This window comes from Opisthocomus hoazin, chromosome 7 (assembly GCF_030867145.1).
Source record: "Opisthocomus hoazin isolate bOpiHoa1 chromosome 7, bOpiHoa1.hap1, whole genome shotgun sequence".
Classification (NCBI taxonomy): Eukaryota; Metazoa; Chordata; class Aves; order Opisthocomiformes; family Opisthocomidae; genus Opisthocomus; species Opisthocomus hoazin.
Genome location: NC_134420.1, coordinates 7508452 through 7530531, shown reverse-complemented (window position 1 = coordinate 7530531; position 22080 = coordinate 7508452). Strand labels below are relative to the sequence as shown.

At 47.8% G+C, this 22080-nt stretch overlaps 1 protein-coding gene across 1 annotated transcript in view; it reads left to right on the top strand.

The window, feature by feature from the left end:
• The first annotated feature begins 9246 nt into the window (after positions 1–9246).
• The window catches only part of LGR4 (leucine rich repeat containing G protein-coupled receptor 4), an 82435-nt gene continuing 69601 nt past the window's right edge, over positions 9247–22080 (top strand). Inside the window, exon 1 of the mRNA XM_075425962.1 lies at positions 9247–9618. Within this exon, the coding sequence (XP_075282077.1) occupies positions 9434–9618 (185 nt within the window). The 5' untranslated portion in view covers positions 9247–9433. The remainder of the gene's footprint in view (positions 9619–22080) is intronic.

The window sequence follows — 22080 nt, the reverse complement described above, 5'->3', positions numbered from 1 at the left end:
AGTTACGAAAAGTGATGGTCGTGTCTTTGAATTTTCTGTCATGTAGTAAGCCCTGCCAAATGGCCTTGCTGCTTCGTCCTAGGTGTCCCCCAGAGTTTTCACATTCATTTCCATGTCCTGTCTGGCACGCTAGGCATCAATATCGTGTTGTTAGGTCATTCTTGGTATGGTGGCCAGTGGAGATACGTCCCAAGCAGCGATTCATCAGTGACTGGTACGTTTGCTCTCTTCCACCAGAAGTATCATTGGGAAGCGCCCGGTGCCCTTGGAGAGCATCAGTGCTAGCGTGTGTCAGTTCTGGAATCAGCACCAGCCCCTCCACAGTGGAGATACCTACTGGGACCTTTAGCCTTGGATGTGATTTCAAAACTTGAAGAATTTGTTTCAGCTTTTATATACCCTTCTCAATATTTAATGGCAGAGAAATACGAGTAAAAATAAATTTTCTGTTCCACTGCCATGTTCGAGTGAGAGACACAGAACAGTACAGACAAAGCGTTAGATAACAACGAGGAGTCGCATGCTATCACAAAACCCAACCAGCGCCTCTGTTCATCTTCAAGCTCCACGCACAGGAAGAAATCAGTGTTGCGCAGTCACGCAGTCATTTCAGAGAAGGTGCCAAAAGAAGGCGTTTGGTGCAAGATGACTTCGATCAATACGTTACATCCAGGAACGTTCTTGGGTTAATTTATACTAATCGAAACATCCAACTGGAAACCTATGGAGAGTGTATCCCCTATGTCTACATCAGGTATAGTTGAGTTAAATGTAAATCCTTTAATTCGTTAGCACTGCAGAATTTTTGGTAATGAAAATTTTTCTATAGCAGGCTGTTATGTGACATACGTAATTGCTCCCTTGTAAGATCCCACGTGTTTCTCCTTGTGCCCTTTTTTTCCCAGAGCATTAGAGTTATTCCATGGTGACGATAAGTAATGTATCAAATCAAGTTTTCTTTGATAAAGAACTTAAACAAAAGGATTTTATTCACTCTAACACAGGAGCTTTCATAATATTTTGCTGAACAGCTTAGGATCGTGGGCACGTTCTGGGAATAATTTATCATCGAAGTGAAGTTTACTCCGTTACATTACTTGGGTTCTACTATAATTCTTCAAAATAGGGTTTAAGTAGGATTTAAAGCTGCATAATCCTTAAGCCGGTCCTCTGCAAAGGCAGATTTCACCCTTAAAGCACTGCTGTTTAGGTTTTTTAATTCCTAGTATAATGTCTTGCTTTAAATTTTATACTGGTCAGCACTCCTGTGGCTTGTCAAAAAAAAAAAAGTGAAAAATAGGCTGCGTGACTTAAAAAATGAAATTCTTGTTGTTTGCTATGGAGGATCTTGGGAAAAGGGGCATCAGCAGGGCAGTGGCTGTGCCCGTGTGGTGGGGAGGGCTGGGCAGGCGCTCGACCCTGCCGGATGCTGCCAGAGAGCTGGGGCTCGCTGCCTGCCCCTGCCACCCCTGCCTGCTTTCACCTAAAGTGCTCCTCGCGCTACGTCTCAGCTGGCCACGCATCGTGAAATATGCCAAAATGCATAGAACATGTAGCAGTGGACGTGGACATTGCCTTTTTAGCAGTTGAATTAGTGGGTAGGCTTGGCTTTGAGCTGTCAGGCTTTCTTCTTGCAGGTTGTTTCCCTATTCAGCACTTGGTAACGGTAGCTCTGTCTTCACCAAATTACGTGTTCTTCTTTGTAATCCCTTCCCTGCAAAGTATTTGCTGGTCATTATAAACCATCTGATCATGAGCTGATTTCACCTTGGCTGTCATTTGATTTGTCTTAATGTTAAAAATATTTTGCGCTAGAATGTCTGTAAAAAATCCTGATTGTTCTGGGCTTGTAATGAAGATTTTATAGAAGAAAATAAACCTTTAGAACTAGGACCCCCCTGCATTTTGGCACAGATCATTCTCATTTCTTCAACACGAGCGAGGGTCCCTGAGCTCAGCCTAACTCGGAAACTTCTCGAATTTTCGCAGAGCGCACACAAATCTGGGTGATGCTCAAATCTCAACCAGCGTATGGGGGAGGAGGCGAGGGGCCGGGCAGAGAGGAGAGGTGCGCGGTGTCTGTCCCGTCGGGGTGTTCTGCCCAAGGCCTGCAGTTTGGGGGGGATTTGTCTGAAAGAGGGAGAATCTGGGGTCCTGCCCCGCAGATCAGAGTGCCCGTCGCTGCTCCAGGTTGGGTGGGAGAGGGCAGGAGAGGAAGGCGCCCCAGGGACGTGTGCTCGATGCTTCCTGCCTCGTGCCCGCTTTCCTATGGTAAGGCAAAGATGATGTGTGCTCTCTACTTACAGCACAATATCACACTGCCTTGCAAAGAAGACGCACAATTTGAATGAAAGCTGCTTTTAGTATCTTTTATTACAACAGCTTTCTAGATGGAATACAGACTGCCATGAATATTGGGCTAAACCCCAACCTTAAATCCTAGTTGTTTTGCCCCAAGTTGCTTTTTCATTCTTCTATAGCGACCTATTTTCGGCTGATCATTGGGTTAGAGTGCTAAGATAAAATTAATTTGTTATGTTATGATGCCGTTACATTATAGTGGGAACTGGTCCCGCTTTTATTTAAAAGGGAATACATAGTGCTGGAGAATCTCCAGGGCTAATTCTAGACAGCAGAGGAGCTCACACTTCTAGGCTATAAAAACCCAACTGGGCAAAACAGCAGCAAAACCCCACACTTCCATGGACTGCCTGCTCTTCTGGCTTTGCTGTATCCAGCGTACTGAAGGTGCTGGAATAAACTGCCTGGTGTTATTCTCTTGTGTTTACGGTGTAACGTCCCTTTCCTGTTCACAGCCCAGCTCACTGCATTCCGGAGGCAGCTTCTGGGATAACTGAGCAAGGACGGATTCACCAGGCCAGGCTGCAAAACACATCACGCTCCAGACCACCTAGGCAATCCATATACAGAAACAGTGTCGGAGGCACCACACCGTTGGAAGTTAGATATTGTTTACATATAAAGGTGATATTTAATTATGAGTGATTTTAAAATGAATTTCCTCTCCTGTTGTTATTCAATATTTAAGCTCCATATTTCTTTCCTTTACTCCCCATGTGCCTTTTTTAAACTACGGATCTTAGTGGTCTTGCTTGTCTTCATTAGTTTTTCGTGTCTTGCAGAGATGTAAAATAGGTATCCACAAAGTAATTTTCTGGGCAAGCTGTTGGCCCTCCCAAAATAATTCTAAATTTTTTTCAATCCAATCATTTTTCTGAAGTGTTCAATTGCTTCTGCGTTTCTGCTGTATCAAGGTTTGGATCTTTACTTTCGTTTTCTTAACAAAACTCTGAACGTGGTTTAGCCTCTCTCTCTCGTTTGCCGCTTGTTTCCTGAGGTGATTTTCTGTTCTACTTCAACTGAGTAAAAGTTTCAGCCTCTCTTCTGGGAAGGAGTATACCTTAAATTTTAAGAGAACTTGCTTTGTCGGTGCAGATATTCCAGCTTTGTGCTTTTTCTACTCGCAGCAGCTCTATGGGATGTTCTGTGGCACACCGTTAATTTCCTTGGAACTGTAATCACAGTGTTAATTGAATTTCCTAGCAGTATGGGGCTCAGATGGCGTTAGCAGCAGCTTTTGCTGATGAGGCTTCGGTACAGTAGGCTTTGGATAAATCCTTCAGATCCATCTCTAGCCTATTGGAGTGTAAACCTTATTTTTACCACTACACAGATTAAAATTTAAAGCTGTTCTAAACTGCATATATTTGTGTGTTTACGTATGCATGCTGCGCTGGGCTTGGGCGATCCTCCAGGAGGGGCACAGCCCTTCAAGCCCACCTCTCCACGTTAGCCTTTCTGGTGAGGACAAACTGGCCTGGGTGAAACCGGTGGTGATACCAGGGATGATGCAGCTCACCATGCGGGACCAACACACCGACAGCATTTTACCCCAATGTGGAAATGGAAACCTCCAGGCAATTCCTGCTGGTTGGCTTTGACAGTCGGCATCGATGTTGATGGTGAGAAAGCTGGCGCTGGTTTTGCCTGTGACAAGCCATGGACAGCATCGTTTATCCTAAGGGTCGGTGTCAGTCCCTACCTCCCTCTGCCAGACCACTCATCTGCTTCGGACCAATATTAGCGTTAACTATTTGCACAATTCTGTCTTAAATTAGCGCTGCTAATGGCATCAATTGGCAAAAGCAATGTTGGAGAAGAAAAATCTGAGGATGATGTTGATGGTCCAATACTGGTGAGCTACCTGTTCCATAAAGCCTAATCATTTCTCAAAGCAAAACAAAGCTTTGATCGTGACTACGAGCTTTGCGTTCTTGTCCACCTGCCGTCCTCCCACGGCACAGCTCCAGCCTCAAGGAGTTCTCCTGCACCAGTCAAACTTCAAATTGCGCTTATTTTTGTGTCTGTGCTTCAGGTCTTAATCTGCATGCTCTTTCACATCAAACTCCCATCAAATCCAAATGAATTTATGTCTTTGAAGTGAGATGTTTTTTGTCAGACTTTTGTCAGAAGTGGTTATGTTGCAGACAGTTTCGTGGCAATAGCAGAAAAAAAATCCAATGTCCAGATTTTTTTGTAATTTCTCCCTATGTCTTTCAAGCTTTCTTAATGCCTTTTCAGCAAATGCCTGACAAATGTTTCACAAACACTTTTCAGTGGTGCCCAGCAACAGGACAAGGGGCAACGGGCACAAACTGAAGCAGAGGAAGTTCCGTCTGAACATGAGGAAGAACTTCTTCCCTCTGAGGGTGACGGAGCACTGGAACAGGCTGCCCAGGGAGGTTGTGGAGTCTCCTTCTCTGGAGATATTCAAGACCCTCCTGGACAAGGTCCTGTGCAGCTTGCTGTAGGTGACCCTGCTTCAGCAGGAAGGCTGGACTAGATGACCCACAGAGGTCCCTTCCAACCCCTACCATTCTGTGATTCTGTGATTCTGTGAATTCTAAATCCTGAAGACCTCACACAGCCATAGATTGGTTTATGGTGCTTTCCAGTTTCTCTGAAGAAGAGCAGAGTGTAGTTTTTCCACAGCTCAACCAAAGTGAGTCTTTCATTTATTTTTTTTTAATTGACTTGGTTGTTAGATCCTCAGCTCCTTCACCTGGTTTAAAGGAAACCTTGGGATTTTTCTCTCCTCTGCAGATCTATGGGGTTTTTTTTTATTAACAAGCTGATTGCTACCTTATGCTGTATTTTGGAGGATGCTTCTTGGAATTTGTGGCAGTAAGGATTGCTTTAGACTAGAGTTTTAAACTATGATATATTATTTAAATATTTAATAAAGTCTACTGATTATTTTTTTAACCTTAAAAATGCCATGGCATGTAGCTCTTTGTTACGTAAATAAACCAGCTTTGCAATAAACATTAGGGTTTTCTTTATAAAGGAAAATAAACCCAATAAATGCCTGCAAACAGGTGGCTGCATAAGAAGAAAGAGAGAGACATGGGCTGCTGATGGAGAGGAAGAGCAGTGCTCCAATAGGGCTAGCAAGGGAGAGGCTTGGAAAAAGGTTGGAAAAAGAAGGAAAGTATTGAAGTTAGTTGCCAGAAGGAGTTACGGATTAACTGGAAGCAGCAAATATCATCTGAATGGAAAGGACAAGTGGGTTGCTTCTAGGACAGGAGTTTGGAAGATGGAAACTTGAGATAGCTCCACTCAGGAAAAAAAACCTGGAGCGATGCTGGGAAAAGAAATTGAAAGATGGAAACCAGGCACAGATTGAGAGGAAAAGCTAAACTATTCCTGTGTTTAAAGGGATGAAAAAAACGTGCTTTGTTATTCTGCTTTTCCGAGAATATCTTGTTCTTTTTTTCCAGCAGAGAAGTCCTGTGGGCGTTGCAAGTTGCTGCTACTGCAGCCCGAAGCACGCTCCATGCTGCTGTTCGTCTTCTGAACGCTGTGCAGGCACCGAGGGCCACTTCTGCTCCCATTATCTTTGGTTACTGAAGTGAGACTATTTGCAGAGCAAGTATAAAAGCCGTGCTATTTTTCTCTGCCCGTTGGGGAAAAAAAGGTCACTTTTTCTTATCTGGATTGGTTTGGGTCTGTTTTGGAGCAGTATGTCTAGAAAATAATTTCTTTTAATGGTTTTCCCCTGCTGTTCTGCTTGCTACTCCTCCATCGCCGTCCCTGAGCGCAGGCACAGGGACAGTGACGTGAACGTGCGGTGTCTTTGGCCCTGACAGTTGTGAGAACAACGCGGTTTTGACTTGACGCGTTTCCCCTGCCAAGATCAACCAGGGAGAAGGACAAGAGATAACTGTACGTGTCTATGTATGCATGGCAAAGCTTTTTCAAGATTCAATTCAAAAGTTCAACTTTGGTGAGAACTTTGTATTGCTCACAAGGTAAGGGAGCAGCATAGAGTGAGTCTTTAAAATGACCTTATTTTTGCAGTGATGAATGATGATGTTCATACAAAATCAGTGCATCAGGTACAGGATTCCCAGTATGGAAGAGAATAATATATTTAGCAACTTGGTAAAATAGTGTTAACATTTTTAGAAGGGAATTAACAATTGAAAAACTGATGAGGAGAAGTGTAGGAGGTGGAGATGGTGGCTGGAAGATCTGTATTTCTAGGGTCCTCAGTGCGTACTGTACCTTTTTGAGCACAGATGATTTCAAACCTTCAGGTCTCCGCTATTTACATGCCTGATTTTTAAATTTCACCAAATGACCACTTTTAGGCCGACACCTTTCTTCTTTTTCCCCCGCCTCCGTCAGCACATGGAAGGTGTGATTAGCCCAGACCTCAGCCCGGCGCAGAGAGCGTCCTCTGCCGTGTCCATGTCGGTAAGGGCAGCTCTTGGGAAGGTGAAGCATAAGGTATGGCCCCCCCCGACTCCTGACCCCCCTGTGCGTGCATCGGGGCTCCAGCGCCAGGCCAGGATTGCTGTGAATGCAGCCTCTTCGCTGTGTGTCTGCTGGGAGCAAGCGTGCCTCATCCCCGGCGTGCTCACCTTGGGATTTTTCAGACACAACTGCAGCAATGTGGAGTAAGTGCTGGGGCGAAACCCTTGCGTGGTTGCTCTTGCTGTGGACGGGAGGGTTCAGACACCACCACGAATCCACTCCCGGCTTCGGGGAAGCCAGTAGGGCTCGGTCTGTGCGCAGCGATGTGGTTCGTCCCACATCCCAGCTCCAGCGGAGTCAGGTTGTCAGCCACTTCCCTACCCACAGAATCACAGAATGGGTAGGGTTGGAAGGAACCTCTGTGGGTCATCTAGTCCAACCCCCTGCCGAAGCAGGGTCACCTACAGCAGGCTGCACAGGACATTGTCCAGGCGGGTCTTGAATATCTCCAGAGAAGGAGAATCCACAACCTCCCCAGGCAACCTGTTCCAGTGCTCCGTCACCCTCAGAGGTAAGAAGTTCTTCCTCATGTTCAGACAGAACTTCCTGTGCCTCAGTTTGTGCCCGTTGCCCCTTGTCCTGTCGCTGGGTACCACTGAAAAAAGCTTAGCCCCATCCTCCTGACACCCACCCTTCAGATATTTATAAGCATTTATGAGGTCCCCTCACAGCCTTCTCTTCTTCAGGCTGAACAAGCCCAGCTCCCTCAGCCTTTCCTCATAGGAGAGATGCTCCAGTCCCCTCACCATCCTTGTAGCCCTCCGCTGGACTCTCTCCAGTAGCTCCTCATCTTTCTTGAACTGGGGAGCCCAGAACTGGACAGAGTACTCTAGATGGGGCCTCCCTAGGGCAGAGTAGAGGGGGAGGAGAACCTCCCGCGACCTACTGGCCACACTCTTCTTGATGCACCCCAGGATCCCACTGGCCATTCCTGTGCTCCTCCATCATCTATCCACGAGACGAGCAGAGCGATACCTCCCTACCTACCTAACAAGGGCTTAAGAAAGCTCTCGTCTTGCAGATGGCTCTCTGGGTTTCGGTGCTGTTTAGGCTGGGATTGCGGGCACCCGCCTGGGTGCGATTCAGGCTGGAGCCAGGGGCAGAGCCTGGCAGGCAGCTCCTCAGGTGTGTTCAGAGCATTCCAACGAGATACGTAAAGTTGACGGCATGAGCATTCGCCATCAGGACAGGCTGCGGTGCCTGCATGGTGGTCGCTTCAGACAGGTCTGTCGGCTCAGAGCCTGTTGCAGAGTCCGGGCCGGAGGGAGCCAGCAGTCAGAGGTCCCAACTGGTGTCACCTGAGGGCTGCTGTGACATCCCCAGAAAGACATGGGGATTGCATGGAGCGTGATGTGTGAGTGAGCTGAGCTGAGCACATAGCCGTCTCGCTCCTGGTGGTGGCTGCAGATTAGAAACATCCAAAAGAAATAATTAAAAGAAAAAATTGGTAAAAGAGAAAAGCAGCTCACAGATGGTGATGGAGGCTCCTAACCGCAAGGATGGGTGGGTGTTCAGTTTTGTTGATGATTTTGTTAGAATCATTAAGGTTGGAAAAGACCTCCAAGGTCATCAAGCCCAACCGTCAACCCAACCCCGCCGTGCCTGCTAAACCATGTCCTGAAGTGCCACATCCACACGGCATTTGAACCCCTCCGGGGATGGTGACCCGCGGATGGGGACTCCACCACTGCCCCGGGCAGCCTAATACCCAGTCTAACCCCTGCCTGGCGCTACTGGAGCCGGTGCGGGCTGGGCTCCTCCCGCCCCGGGCCGCAGGAGCCGGCCGCTGCCTCTGCCTCCAGCCCGGGGAGCCGCTCACACCGCGGGGCGGACGCGGGTCCCGCCGCGGCAAAGCTCGGGCTGGAGTTGCGCTCCCTCACGCGTCCGGCCCGGCGGCTCCTCCGGCCGCTGGGTCCCGGCCCCGAGCGCACCGGGACAAGGGGCTGGGGGGGTCCCGGGGGGTCCCGGCGGCGCCCGGGGAGCGCCCGCGGGAGCGCGGGGCGGTGCCGTCCCCCCGCCGCCGAGAAGCCCCGCCCCCCGCGCCCGTTGGCTGTGGCCGAGCTCCGTTTTGCATATTCGCCAGCCCCTCGCCAATAGGGGTGCGGGGGCGGCCGCCTCATTAGCATACGCACCTCGGCGCTGGGCGCAGAGCAGCCGCCGCGGCTCGCAGGCACCGAGGGCCGGGAGGGGCGGGCGCCGCGGGCAGCCCCGCCGCGCCGCAGGCAGCCCCGCCGCAGGGCCCGGCGCGCACGGCCGCCGCGCCGCTCGCTGGGCACCGCCACCCGCCGGCAGCGGCCGCCCCCGCGCGGGACCTGCCGGGCTGCGATGAGCGGCGGCGACGGGCGCTGCGGGCGTTGGATGGGGCGGGCGGCCGGCGGAGGGCTGGCTTCCCGGGCGCGCCGCTGAGGCAGCCCCAGGGCCGCGCCGCGCCGCGCCGGCCGGAGCCGCCTGTTTATTTTTATTTTTTGTTATTTTTTTATATATATATATATATATTTTTTTTTTTTTTCGCCAGCCGGCGGAGCGGGGCTCGGTGCGCGGAGGGCGGCAGGCCGAGCCGAGCCGGGCCGGGCCGGGCCGGGGGAGGCTGGCGATGCGGTGCCTCGCTCTGCTCGGCCTCGTCGCCTGGGGCCTGGGGAGCTGGGCCGGGCCCAGCGGCGGGGCGTCCCCCCCGCCCTGCCCGGCCTCCTGCAGCTGCGACGGCGACCGCGGCGTGGACTGCTCCGGGCGGGGGCTGGCCGCCGTGCCCCCGGGACTCAGCGCCTTCACGCACGCCCTGTGAGTCGGGACGGGGGCCGGGGCGGGCAGGTAGCGGCGGTGGGGCCGGGCGCTTCGTCCCCCTTTCATTTAAGGAGCAAACAGCCCCCCAGATCGCGTGGTGCTCTGTCGGCTGCCGGTGGAGCGGCGGCCGGCCCGCGGGGGGCGGCCTGTGGGCAGCGGCGGGGCCCGCCCGCAGGGCCCGGCCCCGCGGGAGCAGGTGAGGGCGGCCCCGGGCCCCTCGGAGCCCCGGCCCGGCCGGCGGATCCCGCCGATACCCCCGGGGCTCGGCCTCGGGCGTTCAGAAGGCTGGGAGGGCTGGGGGGAGGGGGGGGTGTCCGCTGTGGCGGCGGAGGGGAGCTCCCGGCGGGGTTTGGCGGGGTGCGGGTCGGTCCCGGAGGCCGGGGGACCCGCTGCCGCCCGTCTGTGCCACGGCCTCGCCCCGGAGCGCCGTGCTCCTCGGTGTTCGCCAGGAACCGGTTCCCAGGCTCAGCCGGTCTTCGCTCTCAGCCCGCAGTCTGCGTCAGGAGGCCGGTACGGTGAGGGTGCCGTGGCTGTTACCAGATCCCTCCGTGTGCGATGCGCAGCTGAACTTTGGAAACACCCCGGCGCAAACAAGCCTCGGGAGCCGCATCGTGTTTTGCGTGCGGGTGGAGAAAAATAGAACCTCTCACAGCGCTTTCCCCGGTGTCCTGTGCTGTTCTGAGCTGGGCACAAACTGGCCGATCTGGTGTCGAGTTTCGGTATATTTTTACAATAAAACCTTAATTGAGGAATGAGCGCTCTTTTCCCGTAGAGAGACACGACGGGAGAGGGGTTTGCACCTTTCAGTGTGGTGGTTTTGCTAATCTATATATAATATAAATTCTCAAAACGCTTATTCCGGAGTCCTATGCAATATATTCTAAGCTAGGCGCAAACTGGAGGATCTGGTGTTGAGTTTTGGTATTTCTTTACAATAAAACTTTAATTGAGGAATGAGCACTCTTTTCCCATAGAGACACGACGGAAGAGGGGTGTGCAGCTCTCGGCGTGGTGGTTTTGCGAATCCACAAACCCGTGAAGTTTCACAATAAAACCCGTCAGTCTCGCCCCGCTTCTCGGCGAGGATTTCGCAGGCTGGAGCGAGGTCTGGCGTGGGCCAGTGGTCAGGTTTGCTGGTACCGAAGCTTCGCGGCGGTTACGACGTGTCGTACAGAGCACGCCACAGCAAACTGCGGCGCGCGGCTTCGTGTCGGTGCTGAACTGCTGCCTTGTCAAAATACGCCTTCGAAAATGTCACTTTTGTTTCCCCTCTTTGTTTGCCTGCACTTAATATGCGAAGGGAGTCTGATTGTTAGTTACTGGAGGTTTTGTTTACCCAGCAGGTTTCCAATTTCTACTACCTGTTTGGATTACTTTTTTCTTTCAAATGCTCAAGCTGGGTGGAGAAGGGTTACTGGGCCTTTTGCTTATGTACTGCTTGATGAATGGCAAAAGTTACAGGTCTCGGTTGTTACCTGCGCTTAAATACTTTGTTCCTTTTTGTGCTGGTGCGGTGTTAGTGGGAGCTGACGTCGTGGCGGTTTTTCTGTGGCAGAAACGGTGGTTTGAGTGTTTGGGGTGGGAGGTCAGGAGCTGCTGTAGTGAAGCCTTGGACTCACTGGTAAAGTGTCTTCTCCGCAGATGAAACAGGGGAGTTACCCAATTTCATGAAGTGCTTGAAGCCCATCTGGTAAAAGCCGCGTTTAAGCGCAGGGTTTTATGGCTGCTGCCTTGTCTGGCTGTCTTGTCAAACGGGCTCGGTACGTCCCTGCGTGTCTGCTGCATGGCATTCGTTGTACAGTGGGTACGAGGCGTCAGAGCCAACACCCAGTAGAGATAAGGTGGCCAAAGAGCTCTGGTTCTAAGTTCCTCCTTGCTGTCCAGGTAAATTTCCAGAAGTCGACTTGATGCTTAGGGCAAAAGCAAGAGGAGACCTGAAGGGTACTTCAGCGTGTTTTGGGATGAGTTTGTGTTGCTGTTGGTTTTGCATTCCGTATACTCGAGCAGAAACTTTTTAGCTGTCTCGTTCTGTGGCAGTGAAGGGGACTCTTGGTCCCCATTTGCGTTTAGTTCCTATTTCCTTATTTACAGAAGGAAAAAAATGGGTGACTTCTTGGTGCTTCTGCACTTGGATAGTCTCTCTTGTAGCGAGGCCACTGGAAGTTGAGGGTATGTAGAAAACATTTTGTAGGCAATAGAAAACTGATTTCTGACATGCTTGGGCTGTGCAATGTAGAGTTTTGCCAGAGAAGCTGAGTTGGCTTGTATGGAGGGGGAAAAAAAAAAAAAAAAAAAAAAAGAAAATAAAATCACACCCCCAGCTGACATGTTTGTGTCATGGCAAAGTGTCTGAGCGGCATGAAGGGAAGAAACCTTTTCTATGCTTCGTGTCAGGCAGCATAATGATGCCAGGAAATCTCCTTAGCATTGCTACGGGGCTTTTTTTGATTATAGCCATAGCAGCAGCGAGTCCGTAGCGTAGAGATGACTAAAAGAGCGTTATAAGCAATGCTCCACAATACTAAAGCAAGGTTCTGACTCCTTCTTGGCTTCGGCCAGGAGAGAGCAGCTGAGGAAAAGTCGCTCAGTTGGCAGTGAATGAGTTTGAAGGCAATTAAAAACCATGGGAGGGGGTTGATATTTAATTTTTACTGCTTCTGTTTTCCTGCAGTCTGAATTTCTTTGCATTAATTTTAATAATTCAACATAAATTCCAAGGTATATTTTTAAAATACAGCCAGGCTTCTTAGGCTGCCGCAAATGGTCAGGCAGTGATTTCTGTAGAGCCTCGCAAGCGTATCCTTTCGGATTCCCCTTCTCTTTCCTCGCTTCTCTTTCTTCAGCTCTTGGTTGATCCGCTGCTCATTCCTTGCCTATGGTGTTGGTTAGGAAGCTGCTCCAAACACAGCAGATTTTTTTTTTGCTCTGCTGCATTCAGACCTGGCTAAAGGTATTATAAGCATAACGCTGGGGTGCAGGGGGAGAAGGACCGGGACGGTAGCAGGGGGTTTATGTGGCTGTATGGTTACCGAAGTACGGTGTGGTCACGTGAGGGCGGTTGCATCAGACCGAGCACCTTGGAGAGACAGAGTATCTGCTCATTACTTTTGAGTCATCGGTGCGCTTTGAAAAGTGGAATTTGAATAAAGAAAGGTGAGTGCGTCGTCCCAACCGCAGTCGTCTTGGTGAAGAGATTTTGGGGAGATACACGAGTGCTTGGAAAGGAGAGAGGTGGCAGCACTAGATCCAGACTCTCCAAGGGGCTGGAAGGGATGGGATGGATGGGAAGGAACGCAGAGGGAGTCAGAAGGACATGACCAGGGATAATTGCTTGATACTTTTACTGTAGGCGGCCATTTGTTCTGTATAATTTAGGTAGGTGTTTATGTAACTCTTAATTACCAGCTGCCTGTTTTTCTGTTTGTGAAGGCTGTGATTTTGCTTTGTTGCAAAATAACTGTTGTCTAGCAAGTTGAGATGCCTATGCAAGAATGTGAAAATGTTGTTTGTTTGGGTTTTTTAATCAATGCAGTAAGCTCCTGATTTTTGCTATGATACTTCACGTGCCATGTGTTGGAAGACATCCACATTAGTGGCAGAGGTTACGGTAGGGCACACTTTTACTTGTGTTTCTCATGGGAGTCGGTTTGAGAACTGAAATTCCAGTTTTGGGGGTTTAATACTTGGGTGAGCCTTGTGCAGGAGACAAAAAGCACAAAATTCTGGGTAACGACTTTGCAGACATCTTACGTGGGCCTGACTGTTTTAGGGGCTGGCCTGACAGCCATGAGGAATGTAGTCCCTTCTTGGTGCCTGCTATTATGTTTCGGCCACTTGAAATATGCAAACAGTACAGATAATTTTCCTTGTAGTGCTTCTTGCTTGCATTTTCAGGGAATGGCAGGGGTCCCTTGCTTTAGCTGTATCTTTGAGTTGTGAGAGGAGGGCTTGTGAGCCCTGGCTGCCCTAGAGGCTAGACCTTCAGGATGAAACAGTCGTCTTGGTCTTTTGTTTTTTATTACTCATTTAACCTAATACTGTCTGTCTTTCTGTGTGCTGTGTTATGCTCTAGCTTTATAAGATCAAGATGTGGCCATTGAGAAGGATCTTCTTTTTACTTGCTTGGTATCCCAGGTTGCTTCAGCGCTTCCAGGGAGTCGATGACCTTCTTTGCGGTATGCAGGCGATCTGGAAGTACCTACCCTGTCTCACGCTGGAGTTAGATGTTCTGCTCCCTGTATGTACAAACAGCAAAATGATGCAGATCTGTTTGGATTCAACAGAGCTTGCACTTTTTTTTTTGTTTGGTCTCTTCATCTGACACTTTTATTTTCTGTAGAATGGTGATGAAACGCAGTAGGTAGATGCGAGATGCCTTCTTCTAAAACGCCCAGTACTGACACGCAGCTACTTGGCATCCCGCTATGGTCAGATAAGCACAGCAAGGACCTGGCTGAGGTTTTCTGAATGCTGTCTGGCAGAGTTATTATGGTGAAAAGTAAAGATGTCCAGACATGACCTTGAGTCTGGAAAATGTAGCATAATTGCAGTCCTCCTGAGATAGAAAAGCCTTATCTAATTAGAGGTTTGAAGGTTTTACAGTTACACTGTTTAGTTTTTCACTTGCCTATGCCATATGCTGGTGATGGGATGGCAAGTAATGAAAGGCTTATTTTTTCTTTTTAGAAACATGCTTTCCATACTTCTTTTGGTAAGATGTGATCATGTCATTTTAACATGAATATTCCTATTAGTCAGCAGAAACGCTGTTACATTTGTACCGGCCTGTGAAATCCCACGGGCAGGAGGGGGACTTGAGTTTGCTGGTGCAGCATCCAGAGCCTGGCGGCTGGACCACAGCCCAGTGGCTCCAGTCACTGTCTCTCCAGCAGGTTGCACCTGAGGATTGCAGTCTTTAAGATTCATTCTAAACTGGCTGATTTGTCTGTCGATCATGTGGAAAAAAGTAGACGCTCTTAGGTAGTGCACAGGAAAGTGAAGTTGTTGTTATTTCAAAGTGTGTTAAATGTTTTTTTACCCTATTTATGTTCTCAGTTGGCAGCGAAGTTGGTATTTTCCTCTTCCTTTTTTTCCTCCCTGAAAAAAACCTCAGTGCCCTGCTGTAGCATATAATTTGTCAGGTATTTGGCATTTATTTTGTACGTTGAGCTCATTTGTATCAGCAATATGTCATTCCTTGTTTGATGCTTACTGGCAGAGGCTCCTAAGTGTGACTTTGGGGAATAAATACACAGGTAAGTCTGCAGCATAGAAAGAAATTGGACTTTAGTGTAAGCAAGTTTATGCTAGTAAATAATTACCTTTTCAGTTCTGAAGAGGAATTTACTAGTAACTGTCTGCTTGAGATGGAAAATATGGAAGCTGTAATATAAGGACTGAAAAACAAAACAAAACCCAAAGAAACCTCCTCCGCAAGGATCTTTATTTGTTTTGTATTCTACATCTAAGCCAGCAATTTTTGCAGAACACAAGCTCTTATTTACCCAGAGAAAATTACTGGCCTAGATTTCAGAAGGGCTGAGCACCCATATCTCATTTTAGAGAGCATGGGAGCTGCGGGACTCCGGGACTCATCTCGGAATGTCAGAGACCCTGTTCTTCTCCATTCCCTCCTCTCGGCCACCCTTGCGCTTTTCCTAAAAGCTTGTTCCCAAAGACGGTCCTCCTGTTGGGAATGGGCAGGAGCTGAAGATGCGTTTATGTTCTGGAGATTTTGCCAACAACTCAGGTTTGCCTGCTCCTTGTTTTGCAAACAAGCAAGGGAGTGAAATGGATGGGGCTGGTTAGCTTCAGCATGGCCACATGGGACTTCATGGCCAGCAGTTATTCTATTAAGGGATGAATGTGTTTCAGGCAGCAGCTCTGTGCTGCCAAGTTGTGGTTTTGGGGTTCTTTACGGAAGAAGTAGAAAGTCAAAAATAGCTTGAGGAACAATTAGAATGGTCTGTACGATCCTAGGAATAGGAGACAAAGGTGGAAGAGGGTATGTAAGAGAGGATGAGAGGAGAAGAGGCCATTCTTATTTGAAGAAACCTGTAAATTGAGGCAACAGAGATCTAAATTTTACGAAACCTTTGCTAACAGAGGTATCAACAGCATTTCATGGGTTAGAGGTCCCCGGCCATCCTCCCCACCTGGTAGACTCACCATCTGCTGCAGCGGTGACCTAGGGTTTTGCTACAAGGAAATACTCTTCTCTGGTTTTTCATACCTGCCTTTCAGGTGCTGCTGCAGTTTTCTGATAAGATGTTCTCAAACTTTGGTCTAAAAAGAGATTTCTGGTCATGTGATGTTGTTTCTTAGTGCTCTCCCACTGCCAGGTTGCCCTGCACAACCCATTTGGAAACGTGGAGGTAGCTGTTGCTGTTTCCGTTGCTGGTAGACGGGCAGCTGGTTCAGCTGGTGTGGGACTGCACGTGGCGATGGGGGTCACGGTCGCTCACGCAGAGGAGAGGAAGGTCTTGACATTAATATACAAATACGGTCCTTGCTATAAACGGCTTTGAAAGCCTTTTTTTCAGAATCAGACTCAGATTTATTCTGTTCTGTGTTCCAAACAGAGCTAGTATGTCCCAGTCGGAAGCACCTAGCATTAGATGTATGGGTGCCTGCAAAGCGTAATTTGGTTGTGCAGAAACAGCATGGGATCTACCTGGCAAAACAGCTGATCTTTTTGCATTCTTTTTTTTTTCTTTAGAAGTGCTGAGTTATCACAGCTGTCAGTGAGTTTCACTGAAGTTGAAAGTTTCTAATATTTTCAAATACTATGTCATTTATTTTAAAATACATAGCTGAAATAGCAGAATGCGTTTTATTTTACTGTCAAATGATTTAACTGTTACAGGATTATGACAAGATCAGAACTTTCCACTTCCCGGAAACATACTATGATCACTGAAGGAGCAGGGGAAAAGAAATCTGTATTTCAGCTTTCCCCTGAACTTGACAGTACATTCTGCATGCAGCAAATCAGCTGACATTGGGAACAATGTATGTCTCTTACGAAACAACACAGGACTGTAGTGATCTCTAATGCTTAAAAGTAGGTGTCTGAAAACTATTGTTGAATTTGAATATAAAGCAGCTAACTGATGGTGTTATACATAATGTCAATCAATATGATAACATGTTTTGAAAAGTGCAGATAGCTATTATTGAACAGGTGATACAAATAGATATTCCCTGGTGGACTGGGGTCTGATGTCTGTGAGGGATGTGTTTGGTTTGGGGAAGTAAAAATATCACTTTACAACTTTTTGTCAACCTTGTTTTCCTGGTATGTTTTTTATATTTGCTGTTTGTACTTACTGAGTTATAGGGACATCATCACATTTTTCTTGGGTGGCCTGTTTCAGGCATACAGTGTGTTTTGCAGTTAGTAAAACTTCGTTGGCTGAGCTTTGGACATTAATTTATTTTAAACCTATCACAAAGCATATTATTCAATATATCTTGTTTAATTCAGTCTCTTCTCAAAGGAAGAATGGTGTTTATAGCATGGCAGAAGTACAGATCAATTCCTTAGGCTTCCCGTGTGTGCTTTTTGCACTCCCATTTGATGAATACAATTCAGTAGGGAAACCTGTAAAGTAATGAGCATGTGCAAGATAAGAGCAATACAGTTTTCACTATTGAAGAAAAGTTTCTCATGTTTCTCAGCTGATAGCAGTTCTAAATGTAGCCAGATGTTTGTTGGTATAATGTGAGATAACTCTGAAACGTGTAAGGTCTGTTGCTGAAATCTGATGCTTGGTGCCCATCACTGGGTTTCTTTGTTGTTGTTGATGCTGTTCAAATCTAATATTGATAAGTACACATGTAATTAAAAGTCTTGTTTCATAACTTTGTTACCTATAGGTAATTCACACAGTGGTTGGTGATTTTTGACAACTCAACCTCAAGATTTTGGCACAATGAAGACATAATTGAAATAATTTTTGAGTCTAAAATTTTTTTTTGGTATTTTTTTGATCTGAAGTTAAGAAAATATTAAAGTTAGTTGTTTTCCTCGGGGGCAGGAAAACTGTTGCAAAGCTTAAGAACTCTAGCCTTTTTTAAAAATATAGTAAGTAATTCCTGTAAGGTTTACGTTAAAAATGCAGGAGGAGCCTCAAACCATCAACATGGTCTGGAAGAAGGGATAGAAGTTACGCTGCAGGTGCTGTCTTTGGGGCAGAAGAAAAGATTTTTTTTTTTTTTTTTTTTCTCCCCAAGAAGGCAAGTGCTGATTCTTTATCTTGAGGAAAAGAGGAAGAAAAATCTGCAGTCAGGTGAAGTTGTTGGGAGCGCTCTGAAGAAGTCAGGCCTGCAGAGAGTAAACAGCTGTCTCTGCAGCTCTCGGTTGAGCGCTTTGTTACTGAAATATAAAGACTTTTTTTTTTTTTCAGAAGTGGGGTACTTCCTCTTTTCTCTGCCCTTCCAATCCTGGAGGAATGCTAGGTCTTGCAAGGACCTTCCTGCCCTGAAATATTTGAGCAAATGTGTTAGGACTTTTAAATGGTAGACAATTAGCAGTGAATCATAAATGGATGTGCAATTTCGGAGGTATGCAGGGGAGGCCTAAACCTGTTTAATTTAGCTTAATAATGCTGCAAATACAGTTGTGTATTTTATAACCTCGTTCTGTGAAAACGTGTTTTTGTTTGGGAGTTTTCCCATTGCCTTCCTGACATCTGCATGGTTACAGATGAATGGCCTGACCCAGCGCCCCGGCTGTGCTTTCAATAGGCATGTTGCCGACAAAGGAAACATATGGAATATTTCATCCCTGTCTCCGCAAGCGGCGTACGGGGCTGTGAGAGCAGAGGGCCGGCGGCTTCAGACCTCGTGGCGGATCGGTAAGCTGGCCGCAAGGTTTGCCGCGAACCGTCAGAATGCTCTTGCCGCCGGCGTGGTGCTTTGCGTGGCGCTGTGTCCTGCTGTGGGACCAGAACCCCCGGTGCAGAGCAAAGCCATTTTGGCACTGCAATATTAATAACGTGGCCGTGCGGCAGAGTTCACCGTGGCCGCCTTTCGTTCTTCCCGATACGTGATACGGAGCCATGTTTTTCCTGCGCTGTTTGGGCACTGCGGTGGTCAGTGTTTGGTGTTCAGCGGGTGCGGAAGATGCGAGCGCAGACGTGAGGGTCCCGCTGGAACATGCCGTGGGGTCTGCCTGCCCCTGTGCCCCTTGCTTCCCCTTTCAGACCACAAAATAGGACCAGCTGTTCCCTGTCATCCAAGCAGGACACCGCAGTGCATTGGCTTGTAAAGTGAGAGTTTGTTTTTCCTGCGCTTGGGGCTTTGGGGTTGCGGCAGGAGAGCAGGGATGGTTTGCTCCCGTTATAGCACCACCTTGGAGGAGAAGATGGTGCGGGTCAGGAGAGGACATCTGGGGAAGATTGCTGCTCCATGCCAGTTGAAAGGACTTAGTGGTGTCTAGCTTCAGTCCTTGCTTCCTTACTAAAATTTCTCTGTAAGGAGTGTCCTGGCTTTAAAATCGTGTTTTCATGTGGTTTTAAAAATTAACTCTTGCTTCAGAAATTTCCTTGCTGTTTTTCTAAATGCTGATCCAGAACAGTAGTGGATATAGCCAATTCATCTGGAAAAGCAAAGGGACTGCAAAACCCGTGACTTCAGTGAGCAGGCCTCTCTCTTTGGGCCAGCGAGTCTTTCTGTGTGGAGACCTGTTAGCTGTCCTTCACTTGGCAGAACTGGTGGATCTGGCCTTCTCTCCATTCTTCCACGTAAAAGCTGTGAAGGAGCCACCTCCTTTTTCAGGTGCTATGGTTGAAAGCCCTAGAAATGTGTTGGGTTTTTAACTAGGGAAAACCTTGCCCAGACTGGGGAACGTGCTTGTAGCTCTCTCGGCAGCTCTCTGAGCTTACCTGCTGAAAGGAGCCCTGCGCTGTTTGGAAGAATGACATGTTTGGCCCCAGACTTACACGTTCTTTAAGGGAATTTTGCAAAGCTGCAGCCGGCAGCAATCTACAAACTCCTTGTTCATCTCTTTTAGCGGCAGTTTCGCTCAAGGTGCTGCCTGCTATGTTTCTTCTGGGTGTCTCCTTGGAGTCTTGGTGGTCTTCATGGAATTGGAGGGGGGAAAGCTGAGCTGGGGAGAGAAGAGGTCATGGTCCTCTGGAAGGCATCCCAGTCTGAGAACGTAGTTGCTGATGGTTTGGACCTGGGCATGCGTCTGCCTTTTGGTACTTACTTACTGCTGTTGGTTTTAACAGTTAGGTTAAAAAAAAAAAAAAAAAAAAAAAAAAAAGTATGTGCTAATATTGACCAAACTGTTAATATTTTACAGAACTGGTGTGAGTCTTGCTAGGTGTAGAAAATCCATGTTTTTTCCAAGGGCAAATCTGCTGGCGCTGTGCTCAGTGTTTAGTGGAGGCATTAAATCTCTTCGATATCCAGGTGAATTAATCATTTATTTAGAATTGACTTGCTCTTGCTTATCATCTCATTTTCAAAAATTTCAGTTAGTTTGTTTATGTGTGGGTTTTGGTTTTTTTTAACCTGCTTCTTGCAAAAACAGGTCTCTAGTTTGCAGACCAAAAATGTGTGGTATCTCGGTGTTTAGGAGTTTTAAGCAGGGTTTTGATTTGTTTTGAGGATAATAAATGGCAGTTGTTTATTGCTTCAGCAGAAGCCTCTGCAACTGTGCAGCAAGGCCAGTTTTTCCTCTTTTAAAAAAAATGTTTTCAATTCTCCCAAGTAATTGTGCTGGTGAACTAAAGCTACAACGTGTTCAGAAGAGAAGGCTAGTGTTTAAACAATAATGTATCAGAAATCCTGCTTAAGAGTAGGGCTGCTTGCACTGTCATTGTCTCTTCACTCACATAAGTTGATTTTTTTTGTCCTGATAACTGTGTCGATGGGAGAAACCCTGTAACACACATCAGGTTGATGCATATTTCCAAATACCTTGGATATTTGTCTTACCGAATATATTCCCCATTTTGTTCAGGCAAGGTGCATCACCTGGTCTCAATTGATTCATTGCCATCAGGAATAGAGAGTAGTAGAATAACAACCTAAACATAAAATACTGCCTGCTAATGCCATTTTTCAGTGACTTGAGCTCTGAGAATTTAGTATCCGGTCTGGTTTATTTTTTGTAGTAAGATAGGTATTATAGGCCACTTTGCTGTGCAAGTTGGTCTGCCCACCAGTTCGACCTTTGGCATCTTCAATGGGATTAGACGGGTTCCATTTCATCCCTGTCCTGTGGGTGCCTGGTGGGAGACATGGCTCGGGGCTTGCTCCTTGCTCAGAGCTTGTATGGAGCCGCTGCGGCCCTTTGGGCTTTGCTGGATGAGGTGTTTGGGAGCTTTGTTACCAGAATAAATATAATAAACAAATGCTTCAAACCTTGAAGGAGTGTAATGTGCAAGTAATCACCAAGGTCATAGAATCATAGAATGGTTTGGGTTGGAAGGGACCTTAAAGATCGTCTGGTTCCAACCCCCCTGCCATGAGCAGAGACACCTTCCACCAGACCAGGCTGCTCAGAGCTCCATCCAACCTGGCCTTGAACACTTCCAGGGAGGGGGCAGCCACAGCTTCTCTGGGCAACCTGTTCCAGGGCCTCACCACCCTCATGGTGAAGAATTTCTTCCTAAAATCTAATCTAAATCTGCCCTCTTTTAGTTTACAGCCATTCCCCCTTGTCCTGTCACTACACACCCTTCTGAACAGTCCCTCTCCATCCTTCCTGTAGGCCCCCTCAGGTACTGGAAGGCTGCTATAAGGTCTCCGGGAGCCTTCTCTTCTCCAGGCTGAGCAGCCCAGCTCCCTCAGCCTGTCCTTGTAGGAGAGGTACTCCAGCCCTCTGATCATCTTGGTGGCCCTCCTCTGGCCCCGCTCCAACACGTCTGCCATACCATGGCAATTTGAAATCTTCCTCCATGAACTTTAGTTGTGCCGGAGCAGAACACGTAGCCATAAAAGCCCCACAGTATGGCAGGGTAATGTTTAGTTCATGGGCTCTGTTGTCTGGTGGCTGTGAGATGTGTACTTGACCGCTTGAGGCTTGGACATTGTGCCTGTACTGTCCAGCAGCCTGCTTGGCCAGCACGCACGTACTGCCCTAGCTCCCCATTGCCCTGCTGGTTTGGGGCTGTTTTCCAGAATACTGTGCAAACTGGCAAACATTTGTGGATGGCTGTGTTTTGCTGTGTCTGATAAAACCATGTTATGATCACTGGAGTCCCCTCCATTTGTTGAGACTACAGCTGGGCTTTCATCTTTTTTTCTACAGTCTTTGGGTAGTAAATATTAGTCATAGAAGAAATGGGTATGGAGTCACCTACGTAGAGCTGGATCTGTTGAATGGCTTAACAAGCAACAGGTACCATTCTGACCTTTGGCTGCTTTTTTTAAAATCAGAGCTTGCATGCCTCTCTTTCCTGCCCTGTTTGTGTGTTGCGGCATTCGGGACTGGCAGTATCGCTG